The 23,352-nt window shown below is 38.3% G+C and overlaps 1 protein-coding gene across 2 annotated transcripts; it reads right to left on the bottom strand.

Moving 5' to 3' along the window:
- Positions 1–3,377: 3,377 nt before the first annotated feature.
- LOC113571440 (myelin-associated glycoprotein-like) lies at positions 3,378–18,041 on the bottom strand. Of its 2 annotated transcripts, none has more exons than XM_027000380.2 (8): positions 17,898–18,041; positions 12,522–12,579; positions 11,941–12,294; positions 11,201–11,512; positions 10,689–10,964; positions 6,852–6,951; positions 6,159–6,180; positions 3,378–3,605 (listed from the first exon to the last, which is right to left on the bottom strand). In XM_027000380.2, exons 2-8 carry the CDS (start codon positions 12,574–12,576, stop codon positions 3,423–3,425), a joined length of 1,302 nt encoding a protein of 433 aa, XP_026856181.2. In that variant the 5' UTR covers positions 12,577–12,579; positions 17,898–18,041; the 3' UTR covers positions 3,378–3,422. The 2 variants fall into 2 exon arrangements, with proteins under 2 accessions (XP_026856181.2, XP_026856182.2); XM_027000381.2 differs by lacking the exon at positions 3,378–3,605 and adding an exon at positions 4,056–5,349 and having other exon boundaries at positions 17,898–18,003.
- Positions 18,042–23,352: the final 5,311 nt, after the last annotated feature.

Below are 23,352 nucleotides of genomic sequence, written 5' to 3'. Positions count from 1 at the left end.
GGAACCCACCTGTTTTTTGACAGGTTCTTTACAACTGTCAATCTCCTGGACACCATGATGGAGAAAGGCTTGGGAGTTACAGGAACTCTCATGAAGAACAGAATTCCAAAGGAGTGCAACATTATAGGGGATCAGGCAATCAAAAAGAAAGGAAGAGGGGCATCTGAGATGGTGGTCAGGCAAGATCCTGAACTTGCTGTCAAGACAACAAACCAGTGGTCATGGTATCCTCTGCCTATGGCATTGAGCCACAGGACACATGCAATAGATGGTCTAAGAAAGAGAAAAGGTATGTCCAGGTGTCAAGACCAGTAGCAATTTCTGAGTACAACAAAAACATGGGTAATGTGGACATGGCTGACAGGATGTTAAGTTTCTATAGGATGGCTACTCGCACTCGGAAATGGACAGTGTGTACAATTTTCCACTTTTTTGATTTGGCAATCACCAATGCATGGCTTCAGTATAAGACTGACTGCCAAGTTCTGGGAAAGAAACCACTGAAGTTCCTTGAATTCAAATTGCACCTTGGTGAGCAGATGATTATTCAGGTCCAAGTAGGAATCTCCAGTAGAGTGAAGATGACCACACTCCCCCATGTCAAAAGTGGAAACCTCAGCCAAATGCAGCTCTGAGACACCATGGGGCCATCCATTTCCCAAAGATGGTAGGTGAAACACATGCATCAAGGGGTTGCTGGTCTGGTTGCAACAGCAAAACGTATGTGATGGTGGATGAAACACATGCATCAAGGGGTTGCTTGTCTGGTTGCAACAGCAAAACATATGTGATGTGTACAAAGTGCAAGATCTTCCTCTGTGTTTCAAAGAAAGGGAATTGCTTTTTGAAATATCATACGCCATAAATATAACTCCATAACATCAAAATACAAACACTAGAAAAGAGTTACATATAGATTCTCTCACCTGTTGGTAGTTTTCATCATAAATCTTATGACAACTTGGTATTTTCTTTGTGATTGATTTACTGTGATTACGATTCAGTTTCATAGGTAGCGTGTTCAGATGTCCACTGTAGTGGACACATTATATTTTTAAAATAAAAACATTTTAGAATAAAAATGTTTTCAGTATGCTCATTGCCTTCCAAACAATTGGGGGAGTAAAAAAAAAAAAAAAAAGAATTGGGAGAATTTTTTTTTCCTGGTAGTTATGAGGATATCCATTCCTTCAAGATGAGATATTTAATAATCACCTATTTTTTATTTCAGCTAATTACAGGATAACATTCACATTATATTATTTAATGTGAAATGACTGACAACATTTTAACACTCAACCCAAAATAGTTTGACACCAAGCACTTCAGCTACATTTCAACAATCTAGCTAGCTAACAAGGTAACCTAGCTAATTAACCTGGCTTTCAAGCAGTCTAAATAGCTACCTAGTGTGTGTGTATGTGTGTGTTTTGCACATCTATCAGAGTTTCAGTCTTAATGGTAATTCAGTCTGGTTAGCATGTAAGTTAAGATAATATTAATTAACTAATGTTTGACCATTAAAGGTGTCATAGAATGGAAAACTACTTACCTTGGATGATGTGATATGGTGAAAATTGAATAGGACGAAGTGACCGACTGATGAGAAGGAGCATGGGCACAACCCGTGTAATTAAGGAGGGGGAGCCTCATCAGTTATGCGCATGTGTAAGCGCAACAAATTGAGCAGTATGAAAATGCATAGGCTAAATTGCGGGCGGATTTTCCCTGGTATCAGCATCTGAAGCTGCCGGTAGCCAGGACATAACTTTGGACAGCCAGTTGTCGTTCTCAACTCATCTTTCAAATCTAACCAGGTCTTGCAGATTTCTTCTTGTAACATATGAAGGATTTGGCCCTTTCTCTCACAGGAAGCTACCCAGGTGCTTGTGCAGTCTCTTGTGATCTCAAAGCTAGACTACTGAAAGTCTCTACTTGCTGGTCTTCCTCTGAGAGCCATCAGACCTATACAACTAGTCCAGAATGCAGCAGCATGACTGTTCTTCAATCTTCCGAAGTTTACACGTTACTCCACTGCTGCGCTCCCTTCGTTGGCTTGATGCTTGCCTACAAAGCCAAAAATGGACCAGCCCCTCCATACATGAGGTCAATGGTCAAAGCTTGATCTATTCCTCAAGTACAGCTCTGCTTGAAATACCATACTTCAAGTCTCATGGAAGACGAGCATCAAGACTGTTCTCTGTCCTGGCTCCTAATTTGATGGTGGAATGAAATTCCACTTGCTGTCCAGACAGCAGAGTCCCTTGGAGTCTTCAAACACAGACTGAAGATCCATCTATTCATATTAAAATGACCACTGACCCTGCTCCTATACTGACTAACTGAAAATAGTACTTATTGTAGGTTTTTAAAATTTATTTATGGGATTTAGCTGACGAGTTAATCAAAAAGGACTTACAATTATGACTGAGCACAATTTGAGCAATTGAAGGTTAACACCCTTGCTCAGGGGCCAAACAACAGCAACTCAGTAGTGGTGGGGCTTGAACCAGCAACCTTCTGATTACAAGTCATGTACCTTAAGCACTGAGCTAGGAAACTCCAGTCTGCACTGTGCTTGGATCTTGACACTTAGCTAGCTACATTAGCAATTATCATTTTCTAAGATAGACCTTATGTATTTTGTACTTCTAGGCAGCAGCATTGATCCCTGTATTTCTGCAGTATTTTAGCTCATTGATATATTGGACTCTAACCTACTCTACTGGCAAAGATGTATTCTATGAGTAAATGACAAAGCACTTTTGTAAGTCACTCTGAATAAGAGCATCTGCTAAATGCTGAAAATTTAAATTGCCTACGTATTTGTTTTATATGCAACTTGGGAGCATATAGAAAGGACGGTGGTGGTGAAAACTAAAAACATTTTAAGCGGGTTCTGAAAATACGGAATATGATGTAAGGTAATGTGTTTTAATGTTTGTTGATTTGTGCTTAATTTATAAGGTGGGATAATCCATTTTGTATTTTGTGTGCAAGGGGCTGAGTCACGTTTTTGTTTCCTGATTCTGTGAGGTTTTGTGACGTATCATTTTATGGCAGGTTTTCATTAGGTGTGGTGTGGAAATATTTGAAAGTTATCATGAATTGTACTGATTAAGTGACTTATGCATATGGGTGATGGTGACCACGTTTAATGTCAGTGAAGCCCCTTGTGCTTGGAACTCGGAACCAGATTTTCTACTCTATGATTCTTACAATGTAAGTTCAATAAGGAGTGTTCGGTACATGCACTGTGAACATCAAACTGTTGTTTGCTCCTTCAAATGTAAATCCAGCATGAAAGAAATACAGGGTTGTAAAATGGACAAATTCCACAAATTGTATACTGTTATGTAATATTTATGTCCCTAAAATTTGCATACACCAGCCCATGTTCTTTATTCAAAGCTTCAACGGTTCTACAGGTAGCTATTGTGAAGAACAAAACAATGACAACACATTAATGGGCATGGTTTACATTCATTGTTACTGTGTTCTGCACATTTTTGAGCCTTGCTTCCTCTCAGCTTTATGGAGTTTTTTTTCCTCACAACTGTCATCTTTGGTTTGCTCTGTTGAGGCTTGGATGCAAACATATGCTGCTGTAAAAATGTTGAATGTTGAAAGAAGATTCAGCAAATATTTATTGAATTAAATTTACAGCCTAATTTAAACTTCATTAATTACATACCCGAGATTGCATAAATCATTAGAGAATTGTACATACATTATATTTTTCATTTAACCCACTTATTGCTTGGCCTGAGAAGGGGTCACTTTATCCACCAAAGACACATTTTCCAAGATGACTCTATCAAGCAGTGCTATTTAAAATGAATAATGGACACAAATAATGTGCATTATTTTTCCTGTGAGTTTGTATACTATAATCAGTGTCCAGTGTAAAAAAATGCCTTTCCATAAACCTTTTAATTTATTGACTGTGTATATATTGTTCAAGTTCAGGTTTGTTGTAGTTGCAGGAGCAATGCATTACAATCTTACTAGGTTATATTGCAGATGGAGATAGGGTTTCACTCATGCCATATTCCTTAAATGATAGCATGCAGTTTTAATAATACAGCAAAGGTGTGGTTTAAAAGTCAAATCAAAACCTGGACATGACACAAACCCAAACAGTTTTCCTTGAAATGCAGTAAATGGGGGTAAAAAAATTCTGATGCTAAATACCAGCATCAGAGTTAAATACCAGAGCTTGTCAGGTTTGTCTGTAGCCAAGAACACCACACTGTTATCCTAAAAGCTACTGAAATGTTCCTGACCCCCAACCATAGCTAGCGATATTTTTCAGTCCTATGTATTTTACCTTCTCCCTGCACAATAGTCTAGAGCAAAACTGAACCGTCATTGCTATCAAATCAAGTTAATAACAAACTTAACATTATACAGCCAGCTATGTGATTAAATGTACACAAACCAGCTAGTGTTAACACTGTGCTATTTTCTATATTTGTTTTATATATTTGGCCTTATGTGTCTAGGCAGTAATGATGAACAGTTTATCCTTTATTTAGGCCTTAACATAGACCATAAGAGTTCGATTAGAACAAAGCAAGTCTGCTATATGCACCCATGACGCTCGGACTGTTTGTCAGTGTCTCCAGTCCTTACAATGCTGCACAGACCTCCAAGGCCAGGAAAAACATTTCAAGGATTGTGACTACATGTTGATTTCAATAATAGTATTCATAATTCCTTTATCAAGCCATAATAACTGTTCTTAAATGGTTATCAAAAGCAAACATTTTTGTATGTACACTTAAAAAAAGGAAATAAAGTATGTACACATTATAAATTCTGATATAAAATCCTATGGCAAATACATATAAAATGTAATGGTTCTGATTGTTTGCACTTAGCGTATATTGTAAAGCACTGTGAGCCAAATATCAAATGTATAAAAGGTGCCATATAAAAGATATAGTTTACACCTTTTCTATACAATTACCATTTTAGCTAGAACAATATTAAAAACAATATCTCAAGCTTCATGTGTAGCTGGTAAAAAAACCCAAAAACGTTTAAAGCAATATATTAACCTTAAAATAGGCCACACTGCTTCTCCAGCAAAGCAATGGCTTTTACTGGTGTGATAGTAGACTTTAATGTTAAGAAATCTTATCAACATGAAAGAAGGGCACAAGGCAAAGAAATCGGCATAAATATCCTCTAAGCTTTTTTGTGTTAAATCTTGTATAACGCAATATTGTTACTGTACAAAGCAACATCCATCTTCCTCCTTTCCTCCTGGGCTTCATTTGAGAAACCCTTTGTGTTGTTGCACTGGCCAACATTGGCATAAACATAATGATTATCATTCAGGTCCTACAAGGAAAATTAGTTTGTTAGTCTTTAAAGTGATATTTCAGTGACATTGAGATCTTCCTATTAAGCCAATCAGCTAAAATACATTGCTTTACTTTTACAGCATTTGTTATACATTACTATCTCGAGTAACAAACGTATTAGTACAGCATGTGTGGAATTTGGTAACTGCTAAAATAGCACTACAGCCAAAAGCATATGATAATTCACAGAAAATGTGACGAAGACGAGCAGGATGCAAGCGCGAGCCGAGGTTTACGTAAAACAAACCGTTTAATGAAAACTAAAGGGAAAGACGTTAAACACTCAAACACGTAGCAACGAGAATCACTAAGACAAAGCAGCCTTTCCAACACGAGTACATGAACATATAACAACAGCAGTGCATACACGGTGATTGCTGAGAAACTAGACTCAAGTATGGTACGTTAACAAGGGGGCTTAGCGACATGTCGGAAGAGAGAAGTAAACAAAGGAGTTTACTTGTTCTAACATCATTCAGAGATTTGATGGAAGTAAACAAAGACAGCACACGCGGACAGAACTACAGATTAAAAGTCTCGCGGAAAGTCCATCACGTGGTAGCTGGAGTTGAGGAAAGGAGTAACAGTTCTGCTATTACAGGACATTTCATATCAAAAAGTTTTTTGGGTTTTTTTGTGTTTGTTTTGTTGCAAATAACTGTTAAAAGTAAACTCATTATCCACTAACAATGGAATGGAATAGTTGCTGGTCTTGTGATGGAGAAAAGTATATTTTAACAGTGAAAGACAAGAAGATCTGAAGGAGTGATTAAAGAAATACCATACCTGGATGAATCTGCTTCTTCGCCTAAAGAAACCAGAATACAACAGCTGAAATTGGTGTACATACTATTCATCATATAGAGCTATATAACATACCTGTCCTTTTTTGGTCTACATATCAGATGTAGTCAAGTTAGGCATCTGAAATGCTTTCACTAAAAGTAAAAAAATGCTGCTTCAACAATCCTTTTAGAATTTCCTGCAAGAAGAATACTTTTGTGTATAAATATATTCCCCCCCCCCCCCCCAAATCTTTTTTTTAAACGTTTTTCAAACACACCATTTAAAACCAGTTTCTCTGCTGATGGAAAATTCTATGATGGATAACATGTCTGCATAAGTTTCTTTTTATGTTCTGCTGTAATTCTCCATTGCATATGATCTTCTAAACAAATGTTCTTTCTTGAAAAGGATTTGAGAGTATGCTAATCTCTAAATAGTTCTGCTTTTTTACCTAGACACTTTGATGTGTGAAGAAAATAAACCATGTGTGCTTATCAATTCCTTATTCTGAGACACGTGCCCAGGGCCTTGAGGGAGAACAACCAAATTAACAGAGCTTGACAGTCAGACCAAGGGGAGAACAGATTAAGGATTTTTTTTCCCCTAACAAATGCATTAGGAAAGAAAATAAGGAGCCCTTTATAAACCTCTATATTCTAGAAACCAATCTAGTGATGGTAAGAATACTCTTACCTTTTAATGCACAGTGTGAAAGTGAGTATGGTTATAAGTGCGAGGGCAGCTCCTCCCCACCCCAACAGCTGCCACATGGTAGTAGAAGACTGAAAAAAATCTGAAAGATTTGCAACAACATATTGTGCATTGTATTCAGTTAGGTTCCTCTTAAATGCCTTTTTACACAAATAATTTATTCTCTTACTTATCACTTGGAGATTATAATCTACATGACCAAAACACATCTAGGACTTTATCTGAAACTGAACTAGCAATCACCGAGTTACTCATAAATCACAAGCAATTTTTATAATATATACAAAGGAAACAGAATAAATAAAGGTCTTTACTAAATACTGGATTTTTTATGTATCGAAGCTTATATCAATGTTATGTCCCTTATGTATGAAGTATTAGGCCATTTACAGTAATGGGAAAATGAAAGTACACCCTCTTTATCTGGTTTTATGTATCAAGGCATAAATAACAATTGATTGCTCCTTACTATAGAAGATAAATGACAAATCCTATCCCATATGAGATTTCATTTTCATTCTTTTTTTCCACAATACCTATACCAAAATGCAAAAATCATACATGGAAATTAAACACATTTATTTCTGCTCGAGGATTTAAAAATACCTTCGCATCTTGCATTCCTAATATATTCTGGAACACTAATGTATAGGAGATATATAAGAAAAATACTGTATGCAGATTAAATTCCAAGTAATCCCAATCCCAGGCACTGCATCAGATGAGAAAAATGGTCAGAATGAGCTACACTCAAGATATTAACAAGTGTAACGAGGAGGCTTCAAGGAGGATGTGGGGACGAGTAGCGTGGAACACCAACACACGTTTATGTGACATTCAGATATGCACACTAACAGAAGCAAAAACCGACCTCACAAACGACCTTTATACATATGATAGCACAATAAGGAGCAGGTGTGAGACACAAGGACGTGTGGCCACATTGACGAGCACACACGCACGGAGACGTTTCGGTGGAGAGGGGCTGTACCGTGACAGAGCCCCCCCTCAAGGGCGTGACTCCCAGCGCGCCAGCCTATTGGCCTGTGGCACCGAAAACAACGCCAAACGGTGAGGCCAGGGGACCGAGCGACCTGACAGGGCCACCGCGAGCAGGACAGCGGGGGGAAGGACGGGGATCAGGACGACAGGGACACACCGACAGGCACAGGTACAGACACAAAGGAGGTCAAAGTGACAGGCACAGACAACGTGATGGGGACAGACACAGTGATGTATACAAAATTACACAAAGGACTCGTGACAAATCCAGGGGGGCCGGCAGGAGCTCCACCCTTTCCCTCAGTTGTTGGCTGGGGTGGAGTCCTACCCACCTGTGGGGGATCGCCTCTCGCCGATTCGGGGGGCAGTGACCTCCGCGCACCCGCTACAGGAGGCGCACCAGTTGCTTTGCCTGTCTCTGGGGCTGGCACTGCTGACATCTCCCCCTTGCCTCTACGAGGCTTAGGTCCTGGTGCACGTGTTCCTGGGCTGTACGCCCTAGTAGCAAGAGTGTCCTCGAGTGCGGTCGCTCCTCTTTGTACTGCTTGGGAAGGTTTGCTCGCTCCTGAACAGTGCCTCCTAGGCAGAGCCTTGGGTGGTATCTGATGTGCTGGGACTTCGTCGCTCTCAGAGTCCGCAGATGCCACGTCACTGCCATTGGGGGGATCCCCATAGAGGACCTCCTCCACCTCCATAGACAGGTCCTCCTCATAGTCGAACCCCTCGTTCGACTGCAGACTAACATCGCTGCACTCTCCGTATGCTCATAATCCACGTACCCCTCATGGAAGTCCCTATAGTGGTCGTAGGACCCAGCGCAATCCACCTCCGTGTGCCGAGCCTCATAATCCAGCTAAGGTCTGTAGGACTCCTCGGAGTCCGACCCTGGACCATACTCGGGGGGGCCCCCCCCAAAATTGCCAGCGGCCTCCTCCCCCATGGTCGAAGTGTGGAGTGAGGCCAGGATGAGGGAGGGTCTTGCTGTGCAGGTTGTGGGAGGGCGTTTACCTCCTTTCTTCCCCTTCTTTTTCTTACTGCCCATCCCAGGCATCCTCGGTCGGTTTTTCTGTAACGAGGAGGCTTTAAGGAGGATGCGGGGATGAGTAATGTGGAACACCAACACACGTTTATTTGACATTCAGACACGCACATTAATAGAAGCAAAAGCCGACCACGCGTAAACAACAGACCTTTATACATATGATAACGACACAATAAGGAGCAGGTGTGAGACACAAGGAGGGCGTGGCCACATTGACGAACACACATACACACGCACAGAGACATCTGGTGGGGAGAGGGGCCGTACCGTGACAACAAGATTGATCAGGGCTGGACAATTATGGGTTTTACATGTCAAAAGCAATACTTTGTAGTTAATTGATGTTGAATAAAAGTGGGGTAATATGCTATGACTGTCATTTCTTATTTAAAGAGATTTGAGGGCAGCAAAACTGCAGTAGTTTAATCCCGAGGTTATGCAATTGTGTAATACTTTATCAGTGTCACTTGGGGTTAGCATGTGTGTTAATTTTTTTCCTTAAATGTTAATAGATTGTTTTAGAAATCAGCATTAAATAGATCAGCACTGAACTGATTGAACACCAGTGTTCTTAACTGCAGCGTGTACTTTTCAGAATAAGCATCAATGTGTAGAACAAAACTGAAAACTTTATTTCAAATTAAGAAGGTAATTAGCAGAACAGTGCTTCTAATCAAATCTGCTTAATTAGTGTGATTATCTCTACAAAACAAGACTTTTGGCATTTGGTGTTTTGGAGTATTCAGGTGTGTGTTAACAGCCCAAGGAGAAAAGACATTAGCAGTGAACTTGAAGAAGCAATGATTGCTGTCATTAATCTGGGAAGTGCTATGATATGAAATCAATTATTCTAAAGTGAGGAGGATTATTTACAAATTAAGACCCTGTAAGACCACATATTGCTTAGATAATTTGCAAATAACAAAATCTGGGGATATATATATATATATATATAATAGGCTGGCCAAAACGCAACATTGATCTCATGCAGCCTAGCAATCAGACAACAATGGCTAAAAAAGAATAAGATCAATAAAAAAGAAAAGGATAAAAAGAATGGACAAGTCAAAGTTCAGGGCTCAATCCTATTGAAATGCTGTGGTGGGCACTTAGAATGCCTAAACAAATGCGCTCAAATGGCAATCACTGGGGCAAATTCTTCCCACTCATGCAGAACATTTTAGTTACTGCTGATAAAAAAAAAAAATAAATGTTCTGCTACAGAATCAAGAGTGTGCTTATTGTTTCCCTGACAGGTTTTTTTAATCTTACTAAATATTTAGTAACATGAAATTTGATATTTGTTATATTAGGCTAGATTTACTTCATGTTAGGACCTGGAGAAGACCAATTGATTTTTTTGTTATGTTTTCCTATATAAAACTTTCTCATGACTTTACATATGTGCATATTTCCAATAAGGTTTTGATCTCTACATTTTTGCTATTCACATATTACTTACTCCCAATCACCAGTTTATTAGTTTAACCTATCGTACTGTCCCTTGTTCACTTGACATTATCACTCCCCAACTTAAGTACACTGGAAATCTCCAGTGCTTCACTTTTTGCCTCAGTGCTATTCAGAAGCCCCAGACACTGCAGAAGAATGCCCTCTATGTTTGTGCTACTCTTTTGAATTCAATGAAGATGCTCTTTTCTTGCTTTGCTTCTCCCTCAATATCAGTTTAAATATAATATTAATTTTCCATTTAAATGTCATTTCTAAAACAATTCTATGAAATAAACTCAATATAAAAAATATTTATCCTTTACCATACTCTTCTTGTATTTCCAGTCGAACAGTGGATGAGTTCTGCTTTCCATAGGCATTCTGGGCCTCACAAAAATAGAAACCCACTTTGTCACTGGTCATGCTGAAAGTAAGAATAGTTTCTGTTGTGTTGACCTCATATACATTTCCTTCCCTTTCTTGGAACCAGCGTATATGGGTCACTGCAGGATTTGCAGCAGCAGAACAGAATAGAGTTGTGTTTTCACCCTTACGAAGTGGTCCTAAAGGATTCACTTCAATCATCATCTTTGGCAAAACTGAAAGAGGGTTGAGAAGGGCAGAGGGTTGGAAGAGGAAGAGAAGGGCAGACACTGAAAATCCATGATAATGGTAAATAAAAGAACCTAGGGCAAAATGAAAGGTCTCCAGATTTGTATGCTTTTAGACAACAAAAAGAGAAGTAACTATGTGGAACTAAAACACATTTTTAAAAAACAACAAAGATCCAAAATAGCTGAACTAATGGCAGGCATGAAAGCTGTGATTAACTCACATAGGACAGTGATTGTGGCAGTGCTCTCATAGACATTGTGGCCTCCTGATGTCTGCAAAGGGTAGTCTACAGTGCAGCTTATCCTCTGTTCATGATTGACATGTGAGGAGACAAATCGCAACACAGAGGACAATGTGAATGTGCCATCAGCCTGTTTTTCCATTGTCTCTGTGCAATTGCCCAAAAGAGGTACCCATGTCAGGTTTGGAGGATACTGAGGGCAGGGGACCATAGCTGTACAAATAATCTCCACCTCTGCACCTTCATTTACTGATATATCCACCCGGGATAGGATGGGTTCTGGGAGAGTGTCTGGTTTCCAAGAACAGAAGATGTTATTAGTTAATGTAGGCGCCAACTGTTTGATCCAACTGTCAAATAAAATGTATTCATTTATATCTGTACTACATGACACTTCAACAACCAATATCCCTGAAAATTATCCTCTCTAATTTTAATACTTAAGGTTTTTTTTGTTTTGTTTTGCTTATTTAACCAGCTTTAACTTGCCTTTGAATGTAATATTTAATTTTTATTTTCATACATATTTTATCAAATGAAGAAACAATTTTATTTGTATTATATATGAAATGTGATATAGTAATCATTATTAATAATAAGAAAGGTTTTTGTTCAAGTACTGACATTCATGATATATTCATTTTCATGTAGCACTAACATCTGTGAAACACCTTGTCAAAGTCATTTGACAAGGAATAAACATTAAAGGCATAGTTTACCTTTAACACTTATCCAAACAGGTGTTTCAAAGGTGTATTTGAAGCCAGTCTCCAATCTAAAGTAATAGCTGTCAGATAGTGAGGAATGAATGTTGTACAAGACAGATGTGCAGTTTTTCTGGGTCAGGTCTCCTAGAATTTTTCCATCGAGCTTGTTGGCCTTCTGAGAGGAGTTGAAAATATCTACACTATCAAAAAACCACCGTGATGCTTTCCTCCAAACACCAGTTACTGGAAGCTGCAGCTTTGTTTTTTGATCTTCAGGAATGCTAAACTGGCATGGGATCATAATGCAGGTGCCATTAAGAGCCTCTAACATGGATGGCATCTTGATGCTGAAGTCACAGTGAACAACTGCAACAAGGAAACAAACATATATTTTGACCCGACAAGAAATAATGTTCAATAATGTGAATGTTACAGAATTTTGATGCAACAGCATTTTATATTTCTAATCAAGACTCCACCAATAAAGCATTTAAACATAATTGACACTTTATCGCTAAGGTAAAAGTCACATTTAAGTTTCCGTTTTCACTGGTTAACTCCTCAGAGGCTATAAATAGGTGATTAACACTCACTAGTGATCACAGTCAAGCACAACAGCGTCTTGGCCAGAGCCATGTTGTTCAGCATAGTCTGCAAATACATGAAAAACCCCACTTCAAACACATCAAACACACTTTAACAGCAGGGATATGGCTAGAGACACTTAATAATAATAATAACAACAACAACAACAACAACAACAACAACAACAACAACAACAACAAATTTATTTTTATTCACTGAAATACCTATTGAATTACTGAAATGCTGCCAAGTGCTTAGAAGGTGGAGCTAAAGTTGCCCAATTGCCCCAATTGCTGAGTTGCCTCTCTGAAGGAAATAAAATACATAATAATAATCATAGCGGTTTTTATGTTGTGGCTGCATAAATATAAATACTAGGGGTGGGACTTTAACGCGTTAATTTCAATTAATTCATTACAGGGAAAATAACGCAATAAAAAATTTAACGCATTTTAATCACACTTTTGCACCGTGGAACGTTTCTCAGTGCACGAGTTCCAGGCATACAGATTATATTGACGCACAATGTGATGAGCATGATGGAGATGACGGAAGAGGCTACGCTGGTGGATGGGAAATTTAAATACAAGAAACTTCCAGATGGAAGTACAAACAAAAATGTTGTTATTTGCACTTTATGCAGGAAGGAGTTTGCTTATCACAGGAGCACTTCCACCCTTCGTTACCACCTCAACGCAAAACATGTTGGGGCTAACGCGCAGCTCAGTAATGTTAACTTAGCTGCTAAATGTGATAGTATTCCTAGTACGAGCAAACAGTGTCGCCAGTCAACACTCGACCACATGTTGGGGTTGACATTCAGAAACAAAATGTCAAAGTCCACGTCAGACAAATTGACCAATTCACTGGCGAGATTGGATTGCTGTGGACTGTAGACCGCTCTCTGTGGTCGAACATAAAGGGTTACAAGAGACGCTGCAAGTTACGAACTGCCGTCCAGAAAGACAATGTGGAAAAAAATCCAGCAGCTGTATGATGAGGAAAGGGAAGTAAAACAGATTTTCACAATAATGTTTTACTTCCCTTTCCTCATCATACAGCTGCTGGATTTTTTTCGACATTGTCTTTCTGGACGGCAGTTCGTAACTTCGATTAATTAACTACAAAGCTTCTAATTAATTAGATAATTTTTTATCGAGTCCCACCCCTAATAAGTACCCTATAACTGCTAAAGTTAGACCAAATTAAATTGTCATCCATGCCTATCAAACGTTTTCAACTTTTGGACAGGCATGCCTCTGTGGAACACAGATGGAGCAGTACAAAACCGTTTAAAAGTTGATGCAAAGCACTACCCTCTGCCCCAGTCATGTGACACTAGCATCCAAACTTGGAATTACTATAGCTAGCTAGATAACATAAGCAGCTATTGAGAAAATCTAACGCTAGCTTTCGTCATGGATGGTACTTTCTTCTAAAGGAAACTAGCATTACCTTAACATTAGCTTGCAATATGAAATACCATTGTGCCATAGTGATAGAGATGATCACCATACAGGTACACATTACACACTTTCACAAACAAAATTTACAGATGGCAGTGATAAAACCAAGACAAAAAACTATAGTGGGGCTTAGTCTAGTTTACAAGAAGCTGTATCTGCATTTTAATTTACACTAATAGTCTGCATTTAAAAATTTTAATTAATCTCTAAAATTTAAAACAATTTACAAATTTTAAAATTGATTTGAGGTTAATTAAATGACCATATTGTATACCATTTAGCTACCCCACACCACCCCCCAAAAAGAGGCTGGGACTTCTCCTTTTTCAGGTAAGAGCCTAAAATGTCTATGCACATCCTTGATCTCCACCCTCTCTCATGTTGTATGCCCCACCTTTCTTGGTCCTCACCTATGTCTTATTTTTCCCTCATTAACATGTGCGTTTATGTCCTGTGTTTTCCTTCCCTTATTGGGCATTGTTCTTTTGACACGCTTACTTCTTGATGCATTCTTCCTTGTTCTTGTTTGCTCCAGATGTTTTCTAAATCTGGGTATCTGTCAACTGGTTGCTTGGCCCTGTGCTGTATTAATGGCAATTATTCCAGGATTACCTACCTAAACCCTTAAGATTTTGACCTGCCTCTTCTCTCTAAGCAATTTCTCTCTACATTTATCTTAACGAATAACAAAGTAGAAGATAATCACTTAATAGTAAACTAGTAAATAGCAAAAAAAAAAAATATATATATATATATATATATATATATATAATTATAATTATAATTTATTTATTTATTTTTAGCGATAAAAAAAGATGTTCAGACCTAATAATTTAGACTCAAAATGGTAAGCAATGTTGCTAACTTTGTAACTTGTCACTAGAATTAGCAACTTTTCAGACACTTTAGCAACTTTTCTTTCAAAAAAGCATAAATTTAGCAACTTTTTGGACAAATCTTAACTACTTTCCATGAGAAGAAAGTCATCAGTATTGCCCCGAATGCGAGAGTCTACCTGTCTCTGCGTCTACTCTGTCCAGTATATTATCGGTGTATGGAGGAAATGCAAAGTAAGATGTAAGAATCTCCATACACCAGTTAGAAAAGCTAGTTAATATAAAGAATCTAGGATCAAGAAACAATTGTTTTTTTGTATCTCAGGAAAAATAAAGTACTGGGCAGGTGAACAGATTATGTCATCATCGTGTCTACAATGGTAGGTCCAGCACCAAGGACAACACCATCAGTGAGCATACCTGCATACAGTTATTCACACACACTTACACCAGGACATTTTTAGGATAGATAATTCACCTATGTTTTGGACTATGGGAGGAAACCAAAGACCCCAGAGGAAACCCACACAGTCACAGGGAGAACATTGAAAATTCAAAGTTTAATTTATTTTTATAGCACTTTTTGCAACAGCCATTGTAACAAAGCAGCTTTACAGATGTTCAAGTCCAAACCCCCAGTGAGCAAGCCAAAGGTGACAGTGGCAAGGAAAAACTTCCTAAGAGCACGAGGAAGAAACTTGAGAGGAACCAAGACTCAAAGGCAGCACCCATCCTCCTCTGGTCAACACTGGACACCACAATATCAACAATATAGACAATAAAGAACAAAATGAGTAATGAGAACAAATAATCACTGGAAGTCTGTAGGGACACATGCTAACCATGAAGTCACTATAAGTGTCTGGCCATGTAATGCATAAAGTCCATTTGGAACTGGTGGCACTAATTATGCATTAGCTGTGCCAGTGGGGCTGGTGGCATTGTGGATTCACATTTGAAGAGGTTTGATAAGTGATAGGTGTGTGGTTTAAATGTGAACTTGGAAAAGTGTGGGTCTGGGATGCCAGACCTCACTGTTGAGCCTTCTACAGGTGTCGTGTGCCTATTTCAATGACACCTAAGCCCTGTGAAAAGCTTATGAGGTCATGGATTCTTAGAGGTTCTTATGAGGTCAAAGTTTTAACTGTTATAAGAGATAAAACTTTATTACAGTTACATAACATCCTAGATATAATTACTAGAGCGAATATGTATCTATGTACATGTATGTGTCAAGGTAGACCGGTACCCAAAAGGTGGGGACACGCCCCCGCAGGACCAGGACCATGTCACGTACTTACCTCGCTCACAATCATCTGTCTTCTGATAGGCAACACCTGCACCTCATTGACCTGCACACGTATTTATGCACCCACAGGTTCGGAAGGACGGCGCTGCACATTAGTAGCCGAACTACACGAGCCTACTGGAGAGAAGCTACTTCCCTCCTAACTATCCACTAGACTCGGCGACGCAACATGGAAAGTATGAATAATAAAGAACTTGTAAATGGAACTTCACCTCTCCCTTCCTCTCTGCCACCCCTGTCACAGAATGAGGTATGCATATGACATTACATAAGCGGCGTCAGCAAGTGTTCCACTAATACAGGTATTGGAGATTATTACTAAGAGCAGCAATGATCACAGCACTAGTCTAGAGTGTGAAGATGAGCAAGCCGTATCTATATACATATGTGAGGTATACATATGACATTTACATGAGCAGCATCAGCTGGTAGTCGACTAATACATGTATGAAATAGTGGTGTCAGATGATTATTACTAAGAGCAGCAATGATTACAGTACTCAGTCTAAAGTGCAAAGTTGAAAGAGAATCTGAATGTGTATTCCGCACAGTTTAGAGAACAGGAGACCAGTAGTGTCTCTGCAGAAAGGAGACTTCTTGGTTTTTTTGTCTTTTTGGCACTGTACAGCTGTGTAAGTCTGCCACTGAATGTGCTTCACTGTTCCATCATTCTATGCAGTGGATATGATGTGTTGTCTATAATAGTGAGAAGTTTTTTGAGAGTCTGTTGTTCTGCCACAACATCTATAGTGTCAAGCTTGACTCCTACAACAGAGCCAGTCTTCCTTATCAGTTTATTCACTTTGTCCCAGCACACAACAGCACAGAATATGGCACTTGCAACAGCAGCCTAGTAAAATGCCTATAGGAGTTTGTTCACACCCCAAAGGACCTCAATCTCCCACCATCATCTGATCACTCATCATCACACCCTGACTGAAAATGGAACATCTTGTATCAGTCTTGTATTTTGTTGCCAATGTAGAGGAACCGTGTGACAGAAAATACGAACGATATTCTGTTGTTTCTACCTTTCTTTCATCTATGTTTATGTATTCCATGTTAACGTTCACATTGTATAAAGCCGTTTGTGTGTTTACGTTCACCGTTTATGTTACGTGTGAGTGCCACTGTTAAATGTCATTAAATGTTTCACATAAATCGAGGAAGTCTGTGCGTCCTGCGGCACTTGGGCAGCCATTACAATTATCTGATTTTGTTGGTAATGTCAGATATAAAATCAGAATTTCAGCAGTGCAGAGCAGCAATGTGTAAGTGACTGCTGGTTAACATGTTGGTTAACATTTAATTCACTATGTCATAATTGTTTCATTGTCTGACCACAGAAACAGAAAAATATGAGAAGAGCTTTACTGAGAATTCTGCTATATTAAAATGCAGTATATGTGAGCACAGACAGTAGGAGAGAAGTAACCAAATGTAAAGGGCTAACACTATCTGACATATATGAGCATATATGAAGGGATGGTGATTTTTGAAAAAATTATTTGTAGATACTGGTAAAATATTACTGAGAATTGTCATTTCATTGTTATTTGCATTGTTATTTTTTTCACAAAAAATCCTTTGGATAATAACAGCTAAAAGTGAAAAAATACAAATACAGAGAAATTCTGAAACGTTTGTATTTGTGTGGTCATTGAAACATATTATCATTATACTATGATAATGTCATTAGCAAAAGCAAATAATTAAAAAACATAATTAAAAGATACTTCATATATACCGTAAATATGAAATAAGGAAACTTACTCTGGTCTCCTGTAGCACTGATCAGAAGCAACAGACCCACACAATGTCTGGAGATTTTATGTTTCACAATCAGGAAACTACTAAGGGTTCTTCCTACCAAACACGAAGAATAGCAGCCTTTATAAAGTCACCAGTCCCTTGCCCTATCTGAACTGAAATGACCATTGTGTGTGACCATTTGTGTGTCTCTGATGTTTAAAGTTGAACAATGTGTAGTGTTAGGAGTCTTGTCCAAGGATTCTTATTGGTATAGCATAGGGCAAACATTAACAAATATTAACCATAGGAACTTACAGGTTGACATTTAGGCCTATAAATGTTAATTATTTAATATCAATTATTACAGCTCTTTTTCACAGCATTGTTGGACAGTTCAACAGAGAAAGCAGTAGAGTTTGCAGAGCCTGCATTTGTGTTGGAGGATAAAGGCTTTCATAGGATGATTCCCACTTTCATTCCCAAATACATGCGTTTATATTTACATTTATGGCTTTTAGCTACAGATAGATACATGCTTCCTTCAAGACAGCAGAGAAAATCAAGGGTCCAACATAATTCCTCAGCAACATACTGGGATCATCAGACTTCAGGCATGAAATAATCAATAGTTGCATCCTTATAGGTCAGGTATCTTACCACCTTAAGGGAGCATTCTCTTGCAGATTCAGTGAGCTGCACAACATTCATTGCAACCTTGAGAGTAGGGCCTCTGCCTGCAAAATGAGAAAATGTTTTGTCCTCCTATAGCAATGGGATAGATGGTATACTTATTCCATAGGCCTCCCAGCAGAAACAAGATCCAGGATGCATGGAGCCCTATAGTTTACAGAGTAGTGGATATTCAGGGTACCACAGTCAAGGATTCAGAAGGAGGCCCAATTAAAAATGTCCATAGGATAGAATTGCATCTTTGTGAGGCTTCTGTTCCTAAGTCACAAGCTAGGTGGGGAAGTTTACTGCGTTGTGGCCAGGACCCAGGAACAGATGTCAGAGTCAGCTGACAGTGGCATAGTGGTAAATGAGATTACCCTGCCTTATGACAATATCTGTTGTAAAAAGTGCTATATAACTAAAGTTGATTTGTTTTGATTTATTCAACTCAGAGGCCTAGTGCAGGTATTGAAGTTGAAGTGGATGACATGAGTAGGGTACTGAGTAATGATACCCATGAACCCGAACTCACCGATAGCGTTGTTCCAGAGCCGGAGTTGGCATGTAGTACACCAACTCCTAGAATTAGGAGGAACACACAAGCATCTGCAGCGATCAATTTGATCCATTCAAATCCAAGTCTGCATGTAATGCAGCTGCAGTGAGTACAGAGATGATTTCCCAAGTCTTAACAAATCTTTGTGCAGCACTGTTTCAGAAAGCACTACAAGAAGCAATGGTGTAAGCAGTAATTAATCAGTCATCGATGACACCAACTGGTTGCAGGGGAAATTGTACCTAGGTAGAAAAATCTGTGTACACTTTGTGTAGATTTAAGAGTTTTTGGTAGCTGGCTTTTATCATTCTTTTGGGTCACTGCCCCTTAAGGGTTACATTTAAGGGTTACATTCGCATGATTTTAGTTGTCAGTGTAAAAAATTAAATAATAAATAAAAGCATGCGATGAGAAAAATGGCTATGAATGCGTGATCAGTATTAATCCTGTGATAAATATTTTATTTTATGAATGGATGATGTAATATCAACAACGATCCAAACAATAATTTTTTATACTGGTAAATTTGATTAACATATTTGGATAATTGAATGTTTGACGGATGGATTCGAGATGTAAGGCGGAATGCTAAGCATGTTTAAGGAAACTCATTTAGGTAGCAAATCATAGTGTGCCTTGAAAATGTGTTTGTACTTTTGACTTGTTACAGTACTCAAACTATATAAAGTGTAACTAAACACATAACTTTTATTTAAATAGATGTATATTTATTTTATAGGGATTCCAAACCATGCATGTGAAGTCTGAGATGTGAGTTTCTTTTATTTATTTTGTATTTTGTATTAGTGGGTTTATATTGTTTACATTATGATTACGGTGGTGAATCTGTTTTATTGAATTTTGTGTCCTTTTGTTTTCTTCTGTAGTAAACCCACTGCCATATTTTTGTGACAAAAAAGGGAGAAAACAAAAAAGGAATCGTTGCTCTACCGCATAACTGCAAACAGGCAAAATAAACGGAAAAAAAAGTTTGTGTCCTGTGTGGTAACCTTCCTATAGTTTACACATAGTTGGGGTAACTTCTTTTTTGTCACTCGGTTGGGGTGGCTGCACATCTGACAAGAAGTAGCAACAAAGTCAGGATACTTTGAACTGTTGGAGCCTAAGGATGATTTTTTTTGGCTGACCAAGGTTTTTTGATTAGAGAGCATCTTGCAGTATATGGAGCCAAACTTTATATCCCATACTTCTCAAAAGGCAAGAAACAGTTCCATGCTAATGAAGCTGACATGTCGAGAATGTCAAAGGAGAGAATACATGTGGAAAAGTCATTGGTCAAGTGAGGAATTTTAACATTTTTAACTCCATTTATTCAGACAGTCATCCTGAATGACAGGATAATAATGTAGGGGGATGATGGTGTAGAAAGTGAACAAAGAAAGTGAAAAAAAAGTCAGATAAGGCATCTAATCATACACAATGTGGAAAAGTAGCAACATGCTTACAGGTTGAACTCAGATGGGTGTTACACACTTGGTACATTTCTAGGATTTCATTGTGGGTTAAATATTAAATACACAAACATATTAAATATATTTGTGCTAGAAGCATGAAAATCCAACTGGAGACATAGTGATCATAGCCAGGGTTCAGAAAAAAAAACAAAAATGTACCAATCCCTGTTGATGGAAACATTCAGAAGAATATGAGAAGTTAGAGAAATACCAGGGACTGAAAGAGGAAATATGAAAGGTTAAGAGCAATTTGTCCCAGTGGTGACACTTGTGCCTCTTGTGGCTGTAACCCCTAAACTGGAAAACTAGCTCCCACAGATCCCAGGCATGACAACATGAATGAACAACATTCATTAATTTAATTCATGAATTAATGAATTAATTCATTAGTTAGTTAGTTAGATATTTAAAAATCCTTTTGCACTTTTGAGAGCATAATTTGTATCATAATATGAACTTTAATTGCTTACACACTAACTAACACATTAAATTTTATTGTGCATTCTTTGTGACTGATGTGTAACTGAACCTCTGTGCAAAATATGTCCTAGAGTTTGTCAGCTGTTTTGAAACTATAACTTCTTCTTGGGGAATCATGTTAATAGTGTCCAGAGTTAGGGGTTATTTTCAAGTTAACCTTTAATTACACATCTTCAATCAGGTTACTTCATGACTGTTGATGAAAGAACTTCAAAATTATTCAATGCACTTATTTATTACAGTTCATCATACTGACAAGCCTGCAATTTTTACACAAACATGAGGAAAACTTGCAGTGTAGTAGACAAGGTTTCTAAAGAAACAGGATGTTTCAGAGAGGTCTTTTTCAGCTGTGCAAGCAAAATGCTCCTGAAGTTCTAAGAGGTGGAAGTAGCACTTTGTTTGAACAGCTGATAAAGGACCTCTGTCCAAGAGATATTGCTTATTTTTGTACTACACTGCTATTTTTACTACCTCTTTATCTTTACCTACAGTACACTGCAGTTACTCCATATTATATACAGTATATACAGTATACCATCAACCATATCATTAAAATCACCTGCCTAATATTGTCCCCCTTATGCCACCAAAATTCCACAAGACCCTTGAAGGTGTCCTGCAGAATCTGACACCAAGACTTTAAGTCCTGTATGTTACAGGATAGGGTCTCCATGGATAAGACCTGTTTTTCCAGAGGCTCGAATGGCTCAATCAGATTGAAACCTTGGGACTTTGAAGGAGGCCAGCATCTTGAACTCTTTGTCATGTTCCTCAAATCTTTCTTCAACAATTTTTGCAATGTGGTGTATTATCCTGCTGAAAGAAGCCGCTGCCATTACAGAATACCTTTGCCAGGAACGTTTTTAGATAGGTGGTAATTGTCAAAGTAACATACACTTGAATACCAGAACCCAAAAACTTTGCCCAGGCCATCACACTGCCTCTGATAGCTTGCCTTCTTCCCACAGTGCATCCTAATGCCATCTCTTTCCGAGATTATTGACGCACACACATGTCCGGTCTTCAACATAGTGTAAAAGAAAGCACATTCATCAGACCAGACCACCTTCTTCCATTGCTCCATGACTCAGGTCTGAAGCCCATTATTGAGAGAAGTGTCAAGAGAAAGGCTGTGAGAAGTGTTCTTGGCAGTGAACAGGGGTCAGCAGAGGCACTCTGCAATGCACTGTATGTTCTGTTTCCAAGTCAACAAGAAACTACAATCAACATGAAGGGTTAAAACAAGGTTGTTCCAGTAGTGATAAGGTTCTGATACCAGAAGCTGGAAGACTGACTCCCAGGAATGACAATATTGATCTCAGTCCTTAAAAATGTAATCCTGAGATCTGTACCACACATCCTCTCTAAATTTGTCAAAAGTGTCCCATATGTTTAATAGGACACTTAAATAGCTTTTATATAATGGCTTGTTTGGCAAAATAGGGTGTGAATCAGCAGATTTGAGAATAGAAACAGCTACTTCTGCTTGAAGAATCATGTAAATAATGCCAAGTTATGGGTCATTTTTGAAATATTTTTTAAGTTATTGTTCCTGAATCAGGTCACTTTCTGCCTGTGAGTGATTCGCACATTTCCACACCATTCAGCGCAGTTGTTCATTACAGTTCATCACTAGCAAACACATTTTTTTTTCACAGCCTGTATAGCAAAAAAATTAAAAACCTTCCTTCTCATCATTTATGTTGCCTAACTCCTCATTTTGCCTAGTGATGAATCTCACCTGCCTGACCAATCTGTTATCTGTTATGTTTTCTTTTACTATTTTTAAGCATATCTACATTGAATAATACAAGAAGTATCAGCGCTATGGTAATATACTTGTAATATAATTGTTTTCTCTTATTGATGTACAATAAAATTTGGCTGAATTTGGATGAAAATGTTAATGACTTTCCAGGGGTTTTGTACTTTTTCAGCTCGTGTGCAATGATAGCCATCAGTCACATTTTATATTAGAGGCATGTGCTGACCAAATATGATCTTAGTGCCATTTGTACAGACTGTTTGGACAGATATCTGCCGCAAGCTCTTCTATAAAATATTTTCAAAGTACATCTCCATGTCCATGTCCCCTGCATCCCCAGCATAAATGATGCCTGTGAATCTCTGTGTATTTGACCTGGATTAGTTTTGGTTTGTGCTTCCTTCATGGAACTTGATATTGGTGAATCCCAAACATTCTCCCCTCTAGTCAGTAGTTGCTGTGCTTTCTTGACATATCTCATGATCTTCTCATGCTGATGCCTAATTGCTCTCATTATATTTGTAC

This window comes from Electrophorus electricus, chromosome 1 (assembly GCF_013358815.1).
Source record: "Electrophorus electricus isolate fEleEle1 chromosome 1, fEleEle1.pri, whole genome shotgun sequence".
Lineage (NCBI taxonomy): Eukaryota > Metazoa > Chordata > Actinopteri > Gymnotiformes > Gymnotidae > Electrophorus > Electrophorus electricus.
The sequence above is the reverse complement of the archived record's forward strand: the minus strand, read 5'-3'. Positions and strand labels throughout refer to the sequence as shown.